At 42.5% G+C, this 12500-nt stretch overlaps 2 protein-coding genes across 3 annotated transcripts in view; both read right to left on the bottom strand.

Moving 5' to 3' along the window:
• Positions 1-4741, bottom strand: part of otpa (orthopedia homeobox a) — a 5193-nt gene extending 452 nt beyond the window's left edge. The window contains exons 1-3 of one of the 2 annotated variants that reach the window (XM_076980072.1): positions 4346-4741; positions 3508-3908; positions 1-1002 (exon numbers count right to left, since the gene is read on the bottom strand). The exon at positions 1-1002 is cut by the window's left edge and continues 452 nt beyond it. In XM_076980072.1, coding sequence (XP_076836187.1) covers positions 481-1002; positions 3508-3908; positions 4346-4421 — 999 coding nt within the window. In that variant the 5' untranslated portion in view covers positions 4422-4741 and the 3' untranslated portion in view covers positions 1-480. The remainder of the gene's footprint in view (positions 1003-3507; positions 3909-4345) is intronic. The other variant, XM_076980073.1, reaches the window with a different exon arrangement.
• Positions 4742-10010: 5269 nt separating this feature from the next.
• Positions 10011-12500, bottom strand: part of tbca (tubulin cofactor a) — a 17430-nt gene continuing 14940 nt past the window's right edge. The window contains exon 4 of the mRNA XM_076979924.1: positions 10011-10310. Within this exon, the coding sequence (XP_076836039.1) occupies positions 10230-10310 (81 nt within the window). The 3' untranslated portion in view covers positions 10011-10229. The remainder of the gene's footprint in view (positions 10311-12500) is intronic.

Here is a 12500-nt window from a genome sequence, read left to right as displayed (position 1 = left end):
CCAGGGTGGTATATCGATGCACCGCTCATACCTGGGGCGCGTGAGCATGCCGTGCAGTGCAGGCGCAGTCGTCCTCCCTCGCTCTTAAACGCAAAACCTCTATAGAAACAGACACTCATAATAACGAATACATTTCAAATATGCGCGTTTTAGTCTGCCTCTAGTGTTGAAGACAGTTGTGTTCGCTGTGAAATTCAGCTGAAATAAATAAATAAATAGATATATAAATTAATTAATTAATAAATTAATAAAGTCAAGTTACTTTCAAACGACATGGAAACGGATGAAATTTCAGCTTTAATTTCTTCGGGTTTGATCCCTTAAATTGCACGCAATTAAAGTCTCGATTTTAACTGTCTTTGCTTACGGACATCAGCATCCTGAGACTTCGTGGTGCGTAACTGGGTCAAGGGATCAAAAATGATTGGACTGGGAGAAGAAGATAAAGAAAAAAAAACAACAGTCGGCTCACGTGCCCCATTAGGTGAAGCTCATAGAGACCGTGTGCTCGAGCGCTTTACGGCGCAGGGAGGCGATGCTCGTCCCCCTCCAGACGTCACTGTCCGGTGAGCTACAGAGCTGAGGCGAGCCGGTCACGTTGGTCGGTCCGGAGAGCGAAGCAGGCACCATACCGGGGAACGTGGGCTGGTAGAGGTGCGACTGTAGACCGGAACCGTTGGACGACATGTTGGAGAGGCTCATGGAATTGGGCGGCGGGCCAGCGCCCAGGCTGCACTGAGACAACGACTGCGCCATGGCCTGCTGACGCCCGAGCGCAGGCGGTAACTGCAGCTGAGACACGCTCGGCATTCCGGCCGCCGCCCAGCGGGTGTCGTTGGCGTGGAAAGAGCACAGGCTGTCACCCATGGCGGCGGCGGCCGCTGCGGCGGAGGGGAACTGCGGTAGGCCGTGGTGCGTCGGCAGCAAGGTGCCCGGAGCGCGGAACACGTTGGTGGTCTTCTTGCGCTTCTTCCATTTGGCGCGTCGGTTTTGAAACCAAACCTTCGGAAAACAAGAAGATGGCGTCAGACTCTTATGACATCATAGAGCAGTTGTCATAGCCATCCGCGTTCTAGAGGCTTTGATCCACGGACGTAATTTTGGGGGGGGACGGGGGGACATGTCCCCCCACTTTTTCAAAAGCCGGCTTTGGTCCCCCCCAGTTTTTACGGTTAAAACCAAATATTTAAATAGCGACGAATCCATGCCCCCCCCCCCCCCACTTTTGAAATCAAAATTACGTCCATGCTTTGATCATAATATCGTTGTGTACATTTTCCTCCCTCTGTCGCCTTTTGATATTTCACTTTGAGCTTTACAAATAAATCAACATGCACTTTCTATCGTGGCTATCGTTTGTTGCTAACTCACGGCGGTATACTCAGAATTATAAACCCCGGCCATTGGGACAATATTGAAGTGTTTTCATAGCCGTCATGTAGGACTACGTAACTGATATCGTATCTGAACAATTTAAACTTACTCCGTGATGATATTCAACCGTTATATCTTATTGGGGTTATTGCGATATTTTTATTTTGCTAGTTATGGGAGCACCGGAATTCTCCACTACAGAGGCCATGATCTAATGTAGCCTATCGGTCGAAAATCGTCACCTTATATACTATTAAGGAAGTGATTTCATTTTTGTACGTGTTTTCGTACAATTACTTTTAAAAATCGCCACCATTCCCATATAATAGCACTTCATAAAGCGCCCCTTTCCGCCATAATATTAACACAAACGCGAGAGAGCGCGATTAGGCCTCTCGAGCCCTGGGCTGTAAATGGCACGCGGTATTTATTTCCCGGGTCCTTGAGGTTTATAGAGATCTCGCCGAACAGCCGCGCGCGGGATGATTAACGAGCACATTTTGGGACAGCGAAAAATGGAGGGAGGGTGGAAAAAGTAGGGTGTCATATTAGAGCCCGAATAGCACTCTCGCCCCACGCAACCAGCCGTGAAATCCGGCCTCAAACGCATTACACTTCAGAGGAACAAAGAAAATGCAATTTCTCATACCATTAAAAAAGACAGAGCACACTCTGTGCGCACCGGCCATTAAGACATGGAACCTGACAGACTTATTTTAGAGAAAGACATGCCACGACTGCTTCTGAAAAAGAACCGAGCCGTGTATTTGAAGGGCTGGCGATTATGGAGGCGGAATTACTGTGCGGTCATCATTTTGCTAATTCGGTTTTTATGCAAATACAACAGAGATGCACATAATTCGGTGGCAGACAGGCCTTCTAATTATGATGGTTATTATTTCATACTCAGCCAAACCATCTGCATGATTTTCACATCGAGTTTAATCAGCCTACGAACTTATAAATAATTCGGAAATTGGTTAATAATAATAGTCTTGATTTTATTGAACTGTCGTCTTGAAAGGCTATACATATTTAATGAACTCGAAGCATCAGAGGTTATGCGAGACTGTTGGAACGTAGCGTTCATCCTATCCTGCACTTATTTCGCGGGCTAATTTACTGCGCGTTGGAATGCGACTGACCACCAATCACAGAGGTAGCACCAGCCATAATTTTATAAAGTGATTAAGATAGCTATCTGTTCCGATGATTAAGATTGCGATAATTGAGGTCTAAAATGAATATGACCTGACGAATGATAAAACTCGAGCCACCCTTTGAATCAAATAGCTTACGTGGAATTTATTGCTCATATTTCTCACAGTTACTATACAATTTAGGTTAGTTTTATCTCGACTAAATATAATGAGTCATTTTAAAATCACTAGATCATCAAAGATTACGGAATATATTGCATAAAAACTACACACCAAAAGTATTTGCTTAATTTAGCAATTTGGCTAAAGAAATACAACGCTTTCCGTTAAATTAATGTGTGATTCTTTTCTCAAAACAAATGAGAATCAAAACATTTAAGTGTTCTGTTTAATCCGAAAAAAAGCTAAAACGTCGCAATTTACAGACAAAATCCACAATTTAAAAATCTACCGTTCAGGTGAACCATGTTATCAATGTTTAGCATGGAATAATATAGCTTTAAACCTTTTCATACTTTCGGCTGGGTGTTCAAATGTTTTTGTTTCTATGTTTTGGTCCATCAGCGCGGACGACAGTTTCAGCACCACGGACAGCGTACTTCTCCATTTAGATATAGCCTATATTCTCTTGAAAATATTCTGTAGCCGAATTTAGGGGAATACTAATGTGGCTGTGTAAACAGGTAATTGATTAATTTACGGACATTTCTTAGTATTCTACTGTTCATATATAACGTGAAGATGACATGAATATTTTTCCAGCATCCTATAAGGGTACATTACAATATATTCTGTAGTCTCCCCCCTGTATTTAGTAGATTTAATATTACCAGCAAATATACATATATAAGCCTTTTTATACGGCTTTGCGTAGAAAATGGCGTTCAGATGAGTACAAGTAATTTAACCAGCTGTACCAATTTCCTATAAACGGGTTTCAACACTGCATTGACGCCATAACTAAATTATTTACCTGTACGCGGGATTCCGTTAAGCCGATACGGAGCGCCAGCTCTTCGCGCATAAAGATGTCCGGATAGTGCGTTTTGGCGAAGCTCCGCTCCAGCTCGTTAAGCTGGGCCGGGGTAAAGCGGGTCCGGTGCCGTTTTTGTTTCTGGGTCTGCTGGCCGCCGGACTGCGCGGGGTTTTGCTGTTGCTGTTGTTGTTTGTCTTGTTCTTTGCCGTTTACCGGCACTCCCGGAGGATTGGATCCAACATTGCTGATGTCGTCTCCTGGGAGAAGGGTCGCCCCTTCCACACCGTCTGAGCCCGGGGCGAGTTCTCCAGGGTGGCCGGGGTCAGCTCCCCCGCCGCCCAGCCTACACTTCAGCGCCTCCCTGTGTCCTAGGAGGTCGGCCGTGGCATCCTTCATCCCTGCATACACACACGGCGCCCACACTCAGCGGTTTCAAACTAAGGTTATACTAACATTGTCCTGTGTCTGAAAGAGGAAACGGGTTACTGTAACCTGCACAACAGAAGATGTTAGATTCACAATTTCATACACGGAAACTATTCACACTGCATAGTGTAAAATGTCCAGGAAATATTTACTATTACTTTTGTAAGAACATGGCTGTTATCCACTAACGTTAGAAGAGCACATACGTGTAATTACGGCCTTTAAAAATAACTAATTCCATTTGATCACATCAATATCTTTGAAAACGTCTAAATCAAATTACTCTGTAATATAATAATAATGATTACTTTTGCAATGAATTAGATCACTTAAATCACATTAGGATAAAACAAGAAACAAATTGTCAATTTTCTCTGCTTGATTTAGAAGAGAAGGACCTCCAGCTTACAGTAGAGTTGCAGACCGGAGTTTGCCGATGATAACTCACCGAGGCGAGCATCCAGCAGGTCGGCGTGCGAAAGCATCGCGCACCGCTCCAGGGCGAAATACTTTTCCAAAAAAACCTCTATGACTTTAAACTATTTAAAATATATATATAGCCTAAATGAAAGCAAATTCGGTTTGTGGTTAAAAAGGAGGTTCCTTGCATTATAATGCCCTTTAGAGGAACGGGGAGGCGCTTAATAGTTGAATGAACCCGTGAGCTTCTTCAAATAAGAGCCAATCAGCGTTGAAGCCTGGAGATGTCAGCCGCCCCGAGGGCGCGCGGAGCAGCCACTCAAAGGCGCGAGCCCGTAACCTTCACAAGTTAATTTCTTCTCCTTTCTGACGGAGGATTTTTATCTCAACTTCACAATTCCTCCCTGTAAAACGACCCGATCTGGTATCGGTGAGAAAAAAAACCTCGACCCCTTTAAAAAACACTCAAGAGCTCGTTTAATTGAGCGTTATTGTGTAGTCGCTGTTTAAAAAAGCTTATGGTTAGAAGTGTAAGACTGAATTAAAATATTACATACATAGTTCGTCCTTATAATCCCCACGTGGTTCTCAATAATAGCTTGATTTTATTACTCTTTAAATCAGTGCCAAATGTTGTTAACTCGGGTTCTCTTGATTATTTGATTGCATTCGGGCAAAATGGCTGGAGATTTAATGCTCCTTATATAACAAAATAAGCCCCAAGGCACGAGCGAACTTTTTCCAGTGGCCTAATAGCGTTTTAATTCAACGTCTCCTCTACAACCGACTTGCTGCTTCGCGTTTTGTCCTCCACTGGCGACACTTTTGTCATTTAATCGTTAGTGATGACCGGGGATAATTTCTGTTTCCTGGTGAAAAGTTCCGGCTCTCGTGTCCCGCAGCATGTCCAGCTCGCGCCTCTTAGAGACGAAGTGAACCTCCTCTAATGGCGCTGCTCCCCCGGAGCACCCAACAACAAAGTTTAGATTAGCAATATATTTCCAACCAGAGTAATTTTCAAGATCATTAGGCTTTTATGTAATTAGTGCCAAATCTATAAGCTTTTTATTACGATTATTAGTGAGATCAGTATAAATTAGAGCTGATTTAGGGGTGTTTAGACTCGACTGTCACGGCAGGAGGAACTTATTGTAAATGATATGTGAGCAAATTAGCTGCATAATTCGGCGGAAAGTGGGAGCGGAGTGTGTGTGCACGGATAGAGGAATACCCCCACAATGATCACAGGATAACACCACCAAGTGAACACATATAAGAGCTCGCTTTAAACACGCTAAACTCACAAATTGCATTCGTCGTATTGATTTTTTTTCATCGAAACTGTCCTAAATGAAGGTGATTTGTTTCATTCAAAGGGAGTCGCCATAAACAGGTCTGCCCATCCACGACAAATAAACCACCATTACGCCAATTAGCACGATAGCTTGTCACACGCAGAGCCTCTTAAAAATATAAGCAGACACACAGAAATCCGACAAAAGAGACTCCAGGCAGATGCGAGCGGGGAGGTTTACTAAGCTCCTTTATTCGTGGCGGTGAATAGCGGGTTTTTTACAAAGGAGGCGTCCGAGCGAGAAACTTGGGCACTTTGGGGTCTTTTCTCTCAGAGTCCGCGGTTCAATTTGTTCCGCTCTTCTTTTATACGTCGGCAATCTGGTGGCAGGATCAAGATCCCCATCGTGGGGACGGCGGGTCAGACGCGACTCCCGACCCGACGGGGGGGAGACGTGATGCAGGAGGGAAGACCGGGATGGAGCGCGGATTCAATTTGGAAACATATTGTTCATCCGCGAATTGATAAGCGGAGTGTCAGAGAACGGAGACGAAGCAGCCGGGGGAACTGCAACGAGGGAGTAATGGAAGATCTCCGGGTCTCCTCGTGTTCGTGCGCCGGTTCCGTTGGGCTTAGAGGAGGTCTGGTGTGAGTTGCGCTGCGAGGGTGGGGTTGGACGCACTTAAAACGTGGCCGTGTTGTGTTTAACGCGGCTAAAAGTGTAATAAATCAGTACCGAAGTGTGATGCGCATGATGTCTGTGTCGCGTCTGAGAGCATTTTGTGTGCAGTATTGTGAGTAATCAGGACATTGTGGGTGAATCCCAACAAGAGGGAGCCCGGAATGCTTCTTGTGTTATGGCGATACCAATAACGATAATTTTAAATCATTATGTAGTTTAGTCTTGGCCGTGGTGGCTCTGGAGTGCGCCGTTGTCGCACGATTGATAGCGCACTTCATTTTACGACTTTTCAATAGCCCGAGCTTTTTATAGCCGTGCAAACAAAAGTGAATCACTCCTCGTGAGCCGCCGGGTCATATTTAACCGACTAAAAACGAGACAGACGCTTAACGACGCTTTCAGAGGATACGTGAATCAAGGGATGCTTTCAAAGAGAGATCACTCTGGGTGTCAAAACTACACAATATGAACAAACCACATCTCTGGCTCAGCACCGAGCCCGTCCTAAAAGTGCCCGATCTCGCTGATTCTTTTTGTCTTTATTCAGCAGTAAGGGGCGAACGTAAGGATTTTCTGTGGCGGATCAAGTGATTTTTTCCTAATAAATAGGTTTTAGATTGTTGCACACAGCCGGAGCAGGTAGACAACAGCCTTGCTGAGAATACATTGGCTGGCTCTAATGCAATTCATTCTGTCTGTTTACCTCGTGGAAAATGTACAGATTGAATTTCTGTACACCAATACCAGGCCCTGAAACCATCACGGGGATTACAAGCTTTCTTTGTGAAACGCTAAGGAAAGAAAAATATTTTATTAAATCCATTTGCGGAAAATTCAGTGCCGTTTCCTGACCTTACAAATAATAGGAAGGAAAGTCCCTGGTCTACTGCAGCAAAGGTGGACACGAAATAAATGGAACAGGGACTACAGCCCTAACAACAACAACAACAACAATAATAATAACGACGACGACGATGATGATGATGATGATGATGATTATAATAATAATGACGATGATGATATTATTATTATTATTATTATTATTATTATTATTATTATTAATAAACCCAATTATCACGGTGACAAGAACTGATCGTATCAGACAAACCTTACAGAGATAAAGGCTAACGTCATTTAAAAATCTTATATTTTCTTTAAAGTTATAGAGGGAATAAGAATAATCATAATAGAATAATTATTCTTATTTTTTGTGGTAGGCATTGATTTATATACATTTTATAAATAAGGATTCTGGAGCATGTTTCTGGAGAGTAGCTGTGAAGAGGGCAAGTTTTAAGATTAGAGAATCACAAGACATATGTCAGCAACATTCCATGCAGACTAAGTTTCATTACCCTAAATGGTAATAAAAAATGTCTTAAAATATAATACATGGTAGCATGCAAAGATAACACACGCACACACAAAAACATTATTACCATCATCATCATCATCATCATCACCAACCAATTATTATTACAATTATTATTATTATTATTAGTATGATTAAGAACACAATAAGTACGTGATGAACCAGTGAATACCGTTTTGGTTTAAAAAAAGCATCAATGGTTCTGCACGGTATGTGTTCGAATAAGGGGACTGTAATCGACGGTGAATCAGAGGGAGAGCTGAGTCACATCTTTCTCGCTCCAGATCGCGATAACAAGCCCGCATCAATCTTACGCTGCCTATAAATAAAAATAGACAAACAAACAAATCCTGGCGGTGCAAGTTAATGCAGCGCATCTGGGCGGAAAGTAGACATTTTCACGCGCCCTAGAGATGAGGAGTGACTTTTAATAAAATCACATGAAAAAACAAATGTAATTCTGCACACGCTTTGGAGCTGAGAGAATCCCCCCCCCCCGCGCGCTCCCGAACGGGGCCGGTAAATTCACCGGGGGGTTTGCACCGGGGAGCGAAACGGCCTGATGCACGAGCGCCACCGCCTCGTGCCTCTCGCGCTCCCCGTGCGTAGCTGCACCACAGCGCGGAGGAGAGAGAACATAAGGGATGATTTTTGTTGACACCTCCTTCTACCCAAGTCCTGCGACTGAATGTAATTCGCAAGGCGTCTATATTCACTCAATTAGAGAATTCTAAAGAGAAAATCGATCGTCCGTCTGCAGAAATGCCAGTTTAACAAATTAGATTCTTGTTTCGTGCAGGTGATTCGGTGACAGTCGGGGGATTAGAAGTAATAAGTTGTTGTGTTTGAGCTCGTGGGGAGGAGAGCAGCCGAAGGCGCGCGCTTCATCCATCAGGTGCACCGTCGTCCGTCCGCGCAGGTAGTGCCCGCCGCCGCATCTCATGCTTCAATTAGAGGCGCTGCCCTCCGAATGGACTCGATTAGACCGTGATTTATCCCAAAGAAATATAATTATGGTTCCAAATAAAATAATCAGCATTGAAGAGCGATTTCCTTAACGAGATGGAGCGTCTGGGTGTCACGGAGCAGCGGCGCCTCATTAGAGCCGTAATGAGACTTTGGGGTGAAGCCGATAATTATCGAAATCTGTAGAATGAAGACCGAGCCAAACGGAACCCGAATTCATCTGGTTCTGCGGCTCCAAACCCGCAGCACACCGGACCTTAAATTTGAACTGGCGCCACAGCGGCACGGACGCGCGCCTAAATGAGCCATAAACGTATGTTCGATAAAATGGTAGAAAAAAACTTAGCAGGTGAATTGATACATGAATCAGCGATGATAAAATGTTTAACATGAATTACTTTACTCCATATTGGGCACTGAATTGAAAAGGGCTTTATTTTTCTTTATATAATAGAGACCTAAACAGAAAGGATGGCTCACGTGTAACAAGAGCATCCCTGATCATTTGAAATGATTTGAAATACATTTTTACTCTTCAACAACGTGTTAATAAAATAATACACCAGAGTAATCTGATTCAGCACTCAGTTTTCTAAATGAACGGCGGTCATGGTGAAGGAATTAAGTGTTCATAACGCTATAAAGATTTTTTTTTGGATAAAAATAACAAAGGATGCTTTTTAGATTTCAAAGTGTATTCGTTTGAATATAAAAAACGAAAGTCCATGAATGTAGTCTCATTTTAGATGAATCCGACATATAATATCTATTTTCATGTACGAAGTAGGAATTATCCACGGGTTTTACACGTGAACTTGCCGGCCTATGAAGCATGTTAAAGGTAAATCATGTTAAAAGTAGATCAACATTTGCCCACAAACGCCCTGGGGTTCACAGGGTAGTTTTACAAACGTGAAAAGATGGATTTAGGCCGTAATTGTAGTTCAAGTTACATACAATCATATGTGAACAAAAATTGGCCTAGGTAAAAATGTATTTTTTTAAATTAATTTTTTGTATGCATTTTTAATCTAACAGACGGGAAACGTCAGCGGAGACGCCATGTATATTATTGACGCAAGGAACCTGGCTGGATGCATTTTTATTTATTTTGTCATCTATTCTAACGCGGTTTAACCCGCCTTCCATAAAATTGTATTGTAACCAATTATTTCTTATGAAATGTAATTCTCAATGAGATTATACTGAAAGCTTAACGTATTCATGGACGTATTAAGTGATGCTGAAAACTATATAATATTAATTTAATAATTCTTGGTGTATTTCCAATACATCCGACAACACACAGGCCACAAATGAAAACAAATCTTATGAAAATATATAGTAAGAAAGAAAGTTTATTTCATGCTTGTAAATTTGAACACTCATCAGAATGTTAAAGACAGAGTGGTACATGTTTTTGCTTTTTTTGTATTAGTATACACTAATACAAAAACGAGGAGGAACAGACATCTGCTTTGATCACCATGTCTTAATAAGTCCTAACAAATGGAATGGACACTTGGGACTCAGTGTGTGTGTGTGTGTGTGTGGTTACATCATCCTTCCAATTCGGCAGAGTCTAAAACACTTCTGGCTTCCTTATATTCCTCTGATTCTGCCAGATCTTCTTCTGTTTCCTGAAACACAAAACACCACCAATCGGTCCACTACCAAAAGATCTGTCATACACATTCAGAAATCAGCAGCCAAAGCGTTCAAAACTTGAAGTTTCCCAAGAACACAGAGGGAGTCCAGCCAAGGGTCACAGGGACCAGGCCGGTCTCTCCTGTGCTAATCACCGCATCTCTAAAGGCCTTTCACACTGGACCTGGGGCGTGCTGGGCCTCTCATAACCAGCCCTTAGAGTCATTTCAGTTCACTTCTTTAATCTCTGGGCTCAGCAAGGCCAAATAGCCTGACTGGATACACAAGCCATCAATGATATACAACAACAACCACCACCTGAATGAATTAATCAGCTTCTAAAAGTACAATTTTACAATTAGCCTATAACTGCCAACTGCCACAGCCATATTCAAAGGCATATTGTATGTATGAAGTAAATAACACAAATAAATAGTATAGGTATAACGGAGTCTGCACTAGAACATTTAAAGTAAGGTGACCAAATAACGCTTCTGGGGTGGGTTTCCCGAAACGTTCGTAGCGCCAAGTACTTCGTAACCTCGTATGAAACGTACGAGGTTAAGAAGTACTTAGCGCTACGAACGTTTTGGGAAACCCACCCCTGTAGTGTAGGGATACATATCTGCCGGCTTGTCAGTTCCCCAGATTTCTCAGTGGCTTAAGTACTGCACAGAAATGGAAATCCGAATCTAAAGAGCTTATAAAAAAAAAAGAAGCATATATTGCACAAGGATACTGGACTCTGCCGCCATTCTGTCAAACACTCATCAGCCATGAATGAAAGTGAATTGTGGCCAATTAGCATAATCCCAATTACATCATTCTAAATGGAGTACTGCTGGCGTCCACTCACTGCTGCCCATATTAACATGCTTGGTTAAGTCCCTCCCTCAAATATCATAATGTTGAGTTAGGGGCGCTTAGGTAAAAAAGAAACTCTTAAAATGGCCAGCGTTGCCACTTTCATGCAATATGCATTTGTCTGCTTAAGCACATTGAATAAAAATCAAAGATGAAATATATTTCAATCACTAAAAGGATGATAAAACTAATTAATCAATCACCGTCAGCTCCTATTATCCAGATTACTCAATAGAATTATAATAATTGCTCCAGCCCTCTACCCATATGGAGCAACTCCTGTATGAGATCAGACAATATCCAACAGTCACTGAGCAAAGCGGCTCCTCACTTCAAGACTGAGCGTCTACATTAAGGCTTGAGAGCTTCCGTCACCGCCCACTAACTGCATCTCCATATGCGTTACCCTAGACAGGAACGGTGAAGGAGCTGATGTTTGTTACCTCAGAGCAAGATCATCTGCAACTGATGAAGGCTCGAACACGCCTTAAATAAACTGACGACCTGGGACCTGATCAGCCATCGTAAATAAATCAGGTCAGCACCAGTGAGGAGTGACACAGGAAGTGAATAGGGGCACGAGAGACACTGAGATGCGAGTGAAAGGGAAATAGAAGCGGCTCTGGGTTTTCACTCTTACGCCGCTCACTGTGTAGATGTGACGCTGGACAGGGGAGCTGGAGGTCGTATCAATGCTAATCGATTGTTGATGGTTACTATGGAGGCCGCTCGCCGTGGCAACACTGCTGATGAATCGACATGATCAGAGCACGAGCTGCGTGTGTGTGCCTTCTTGTGTGTGTGTGTGTGTGTGTGTATATATTCATGTGTGTGTGGGCCATCTTATGTGTGTTTGTGTCTTAAAACTCCAAGTTTTCTCAAAATCACAAATCCTATTATAGAAATTAACATCTAATTTACATGAAAAGTTACACAAATGTTCCATTTATCTAAAATGTAGTAAACCAGCATTAGTTGATACTGGGTAAATATCTGTGAAAGCAGACATCTTTCTATATACATTTATCACTAGTTCGTGTTATTTCTGCTGTTCAGTTATTTACTGCTGGTAATTATAGCCTTGAATAATATAACCATAATATTTTCATTTTCTAACAGTCAATCATCTCGGTATTTGATGTGTGTTGAGAGGTAGTAGAGGCCTGTTTATGAAGGGGGTCTGAGTAAATCACCATTGTTTCATCATCTGTGAAGAAAGAATAACTAATATAATTACTATAATTCTGATGACCATTATAGTTGTTTATATTGTTCAGCATTTCAGGTACACAAACGGTAGTGTACACACAGACACCCAT

This window comes from Brachyhypopomus gauderio, chromosome 18, assembly GCF_052324685.1.
Source record: "Brachyhypopomus gauderio isolate BG-103 chromosome 18, BGAUD_0.2, whole genome shotgun sequence".
Taxonomy (NCBI): Eukaryota; Metazoa; Chordata; class Actinopteri; order Gymnotiformes; family Hypopomidae; genus Brachyhypopomus; species Brachyhypopomus gauderio.
Note: the sequence above shows the minus strand (reverse complement) of the source record. Positions and strands in the feature narration are given on the sequence as shown.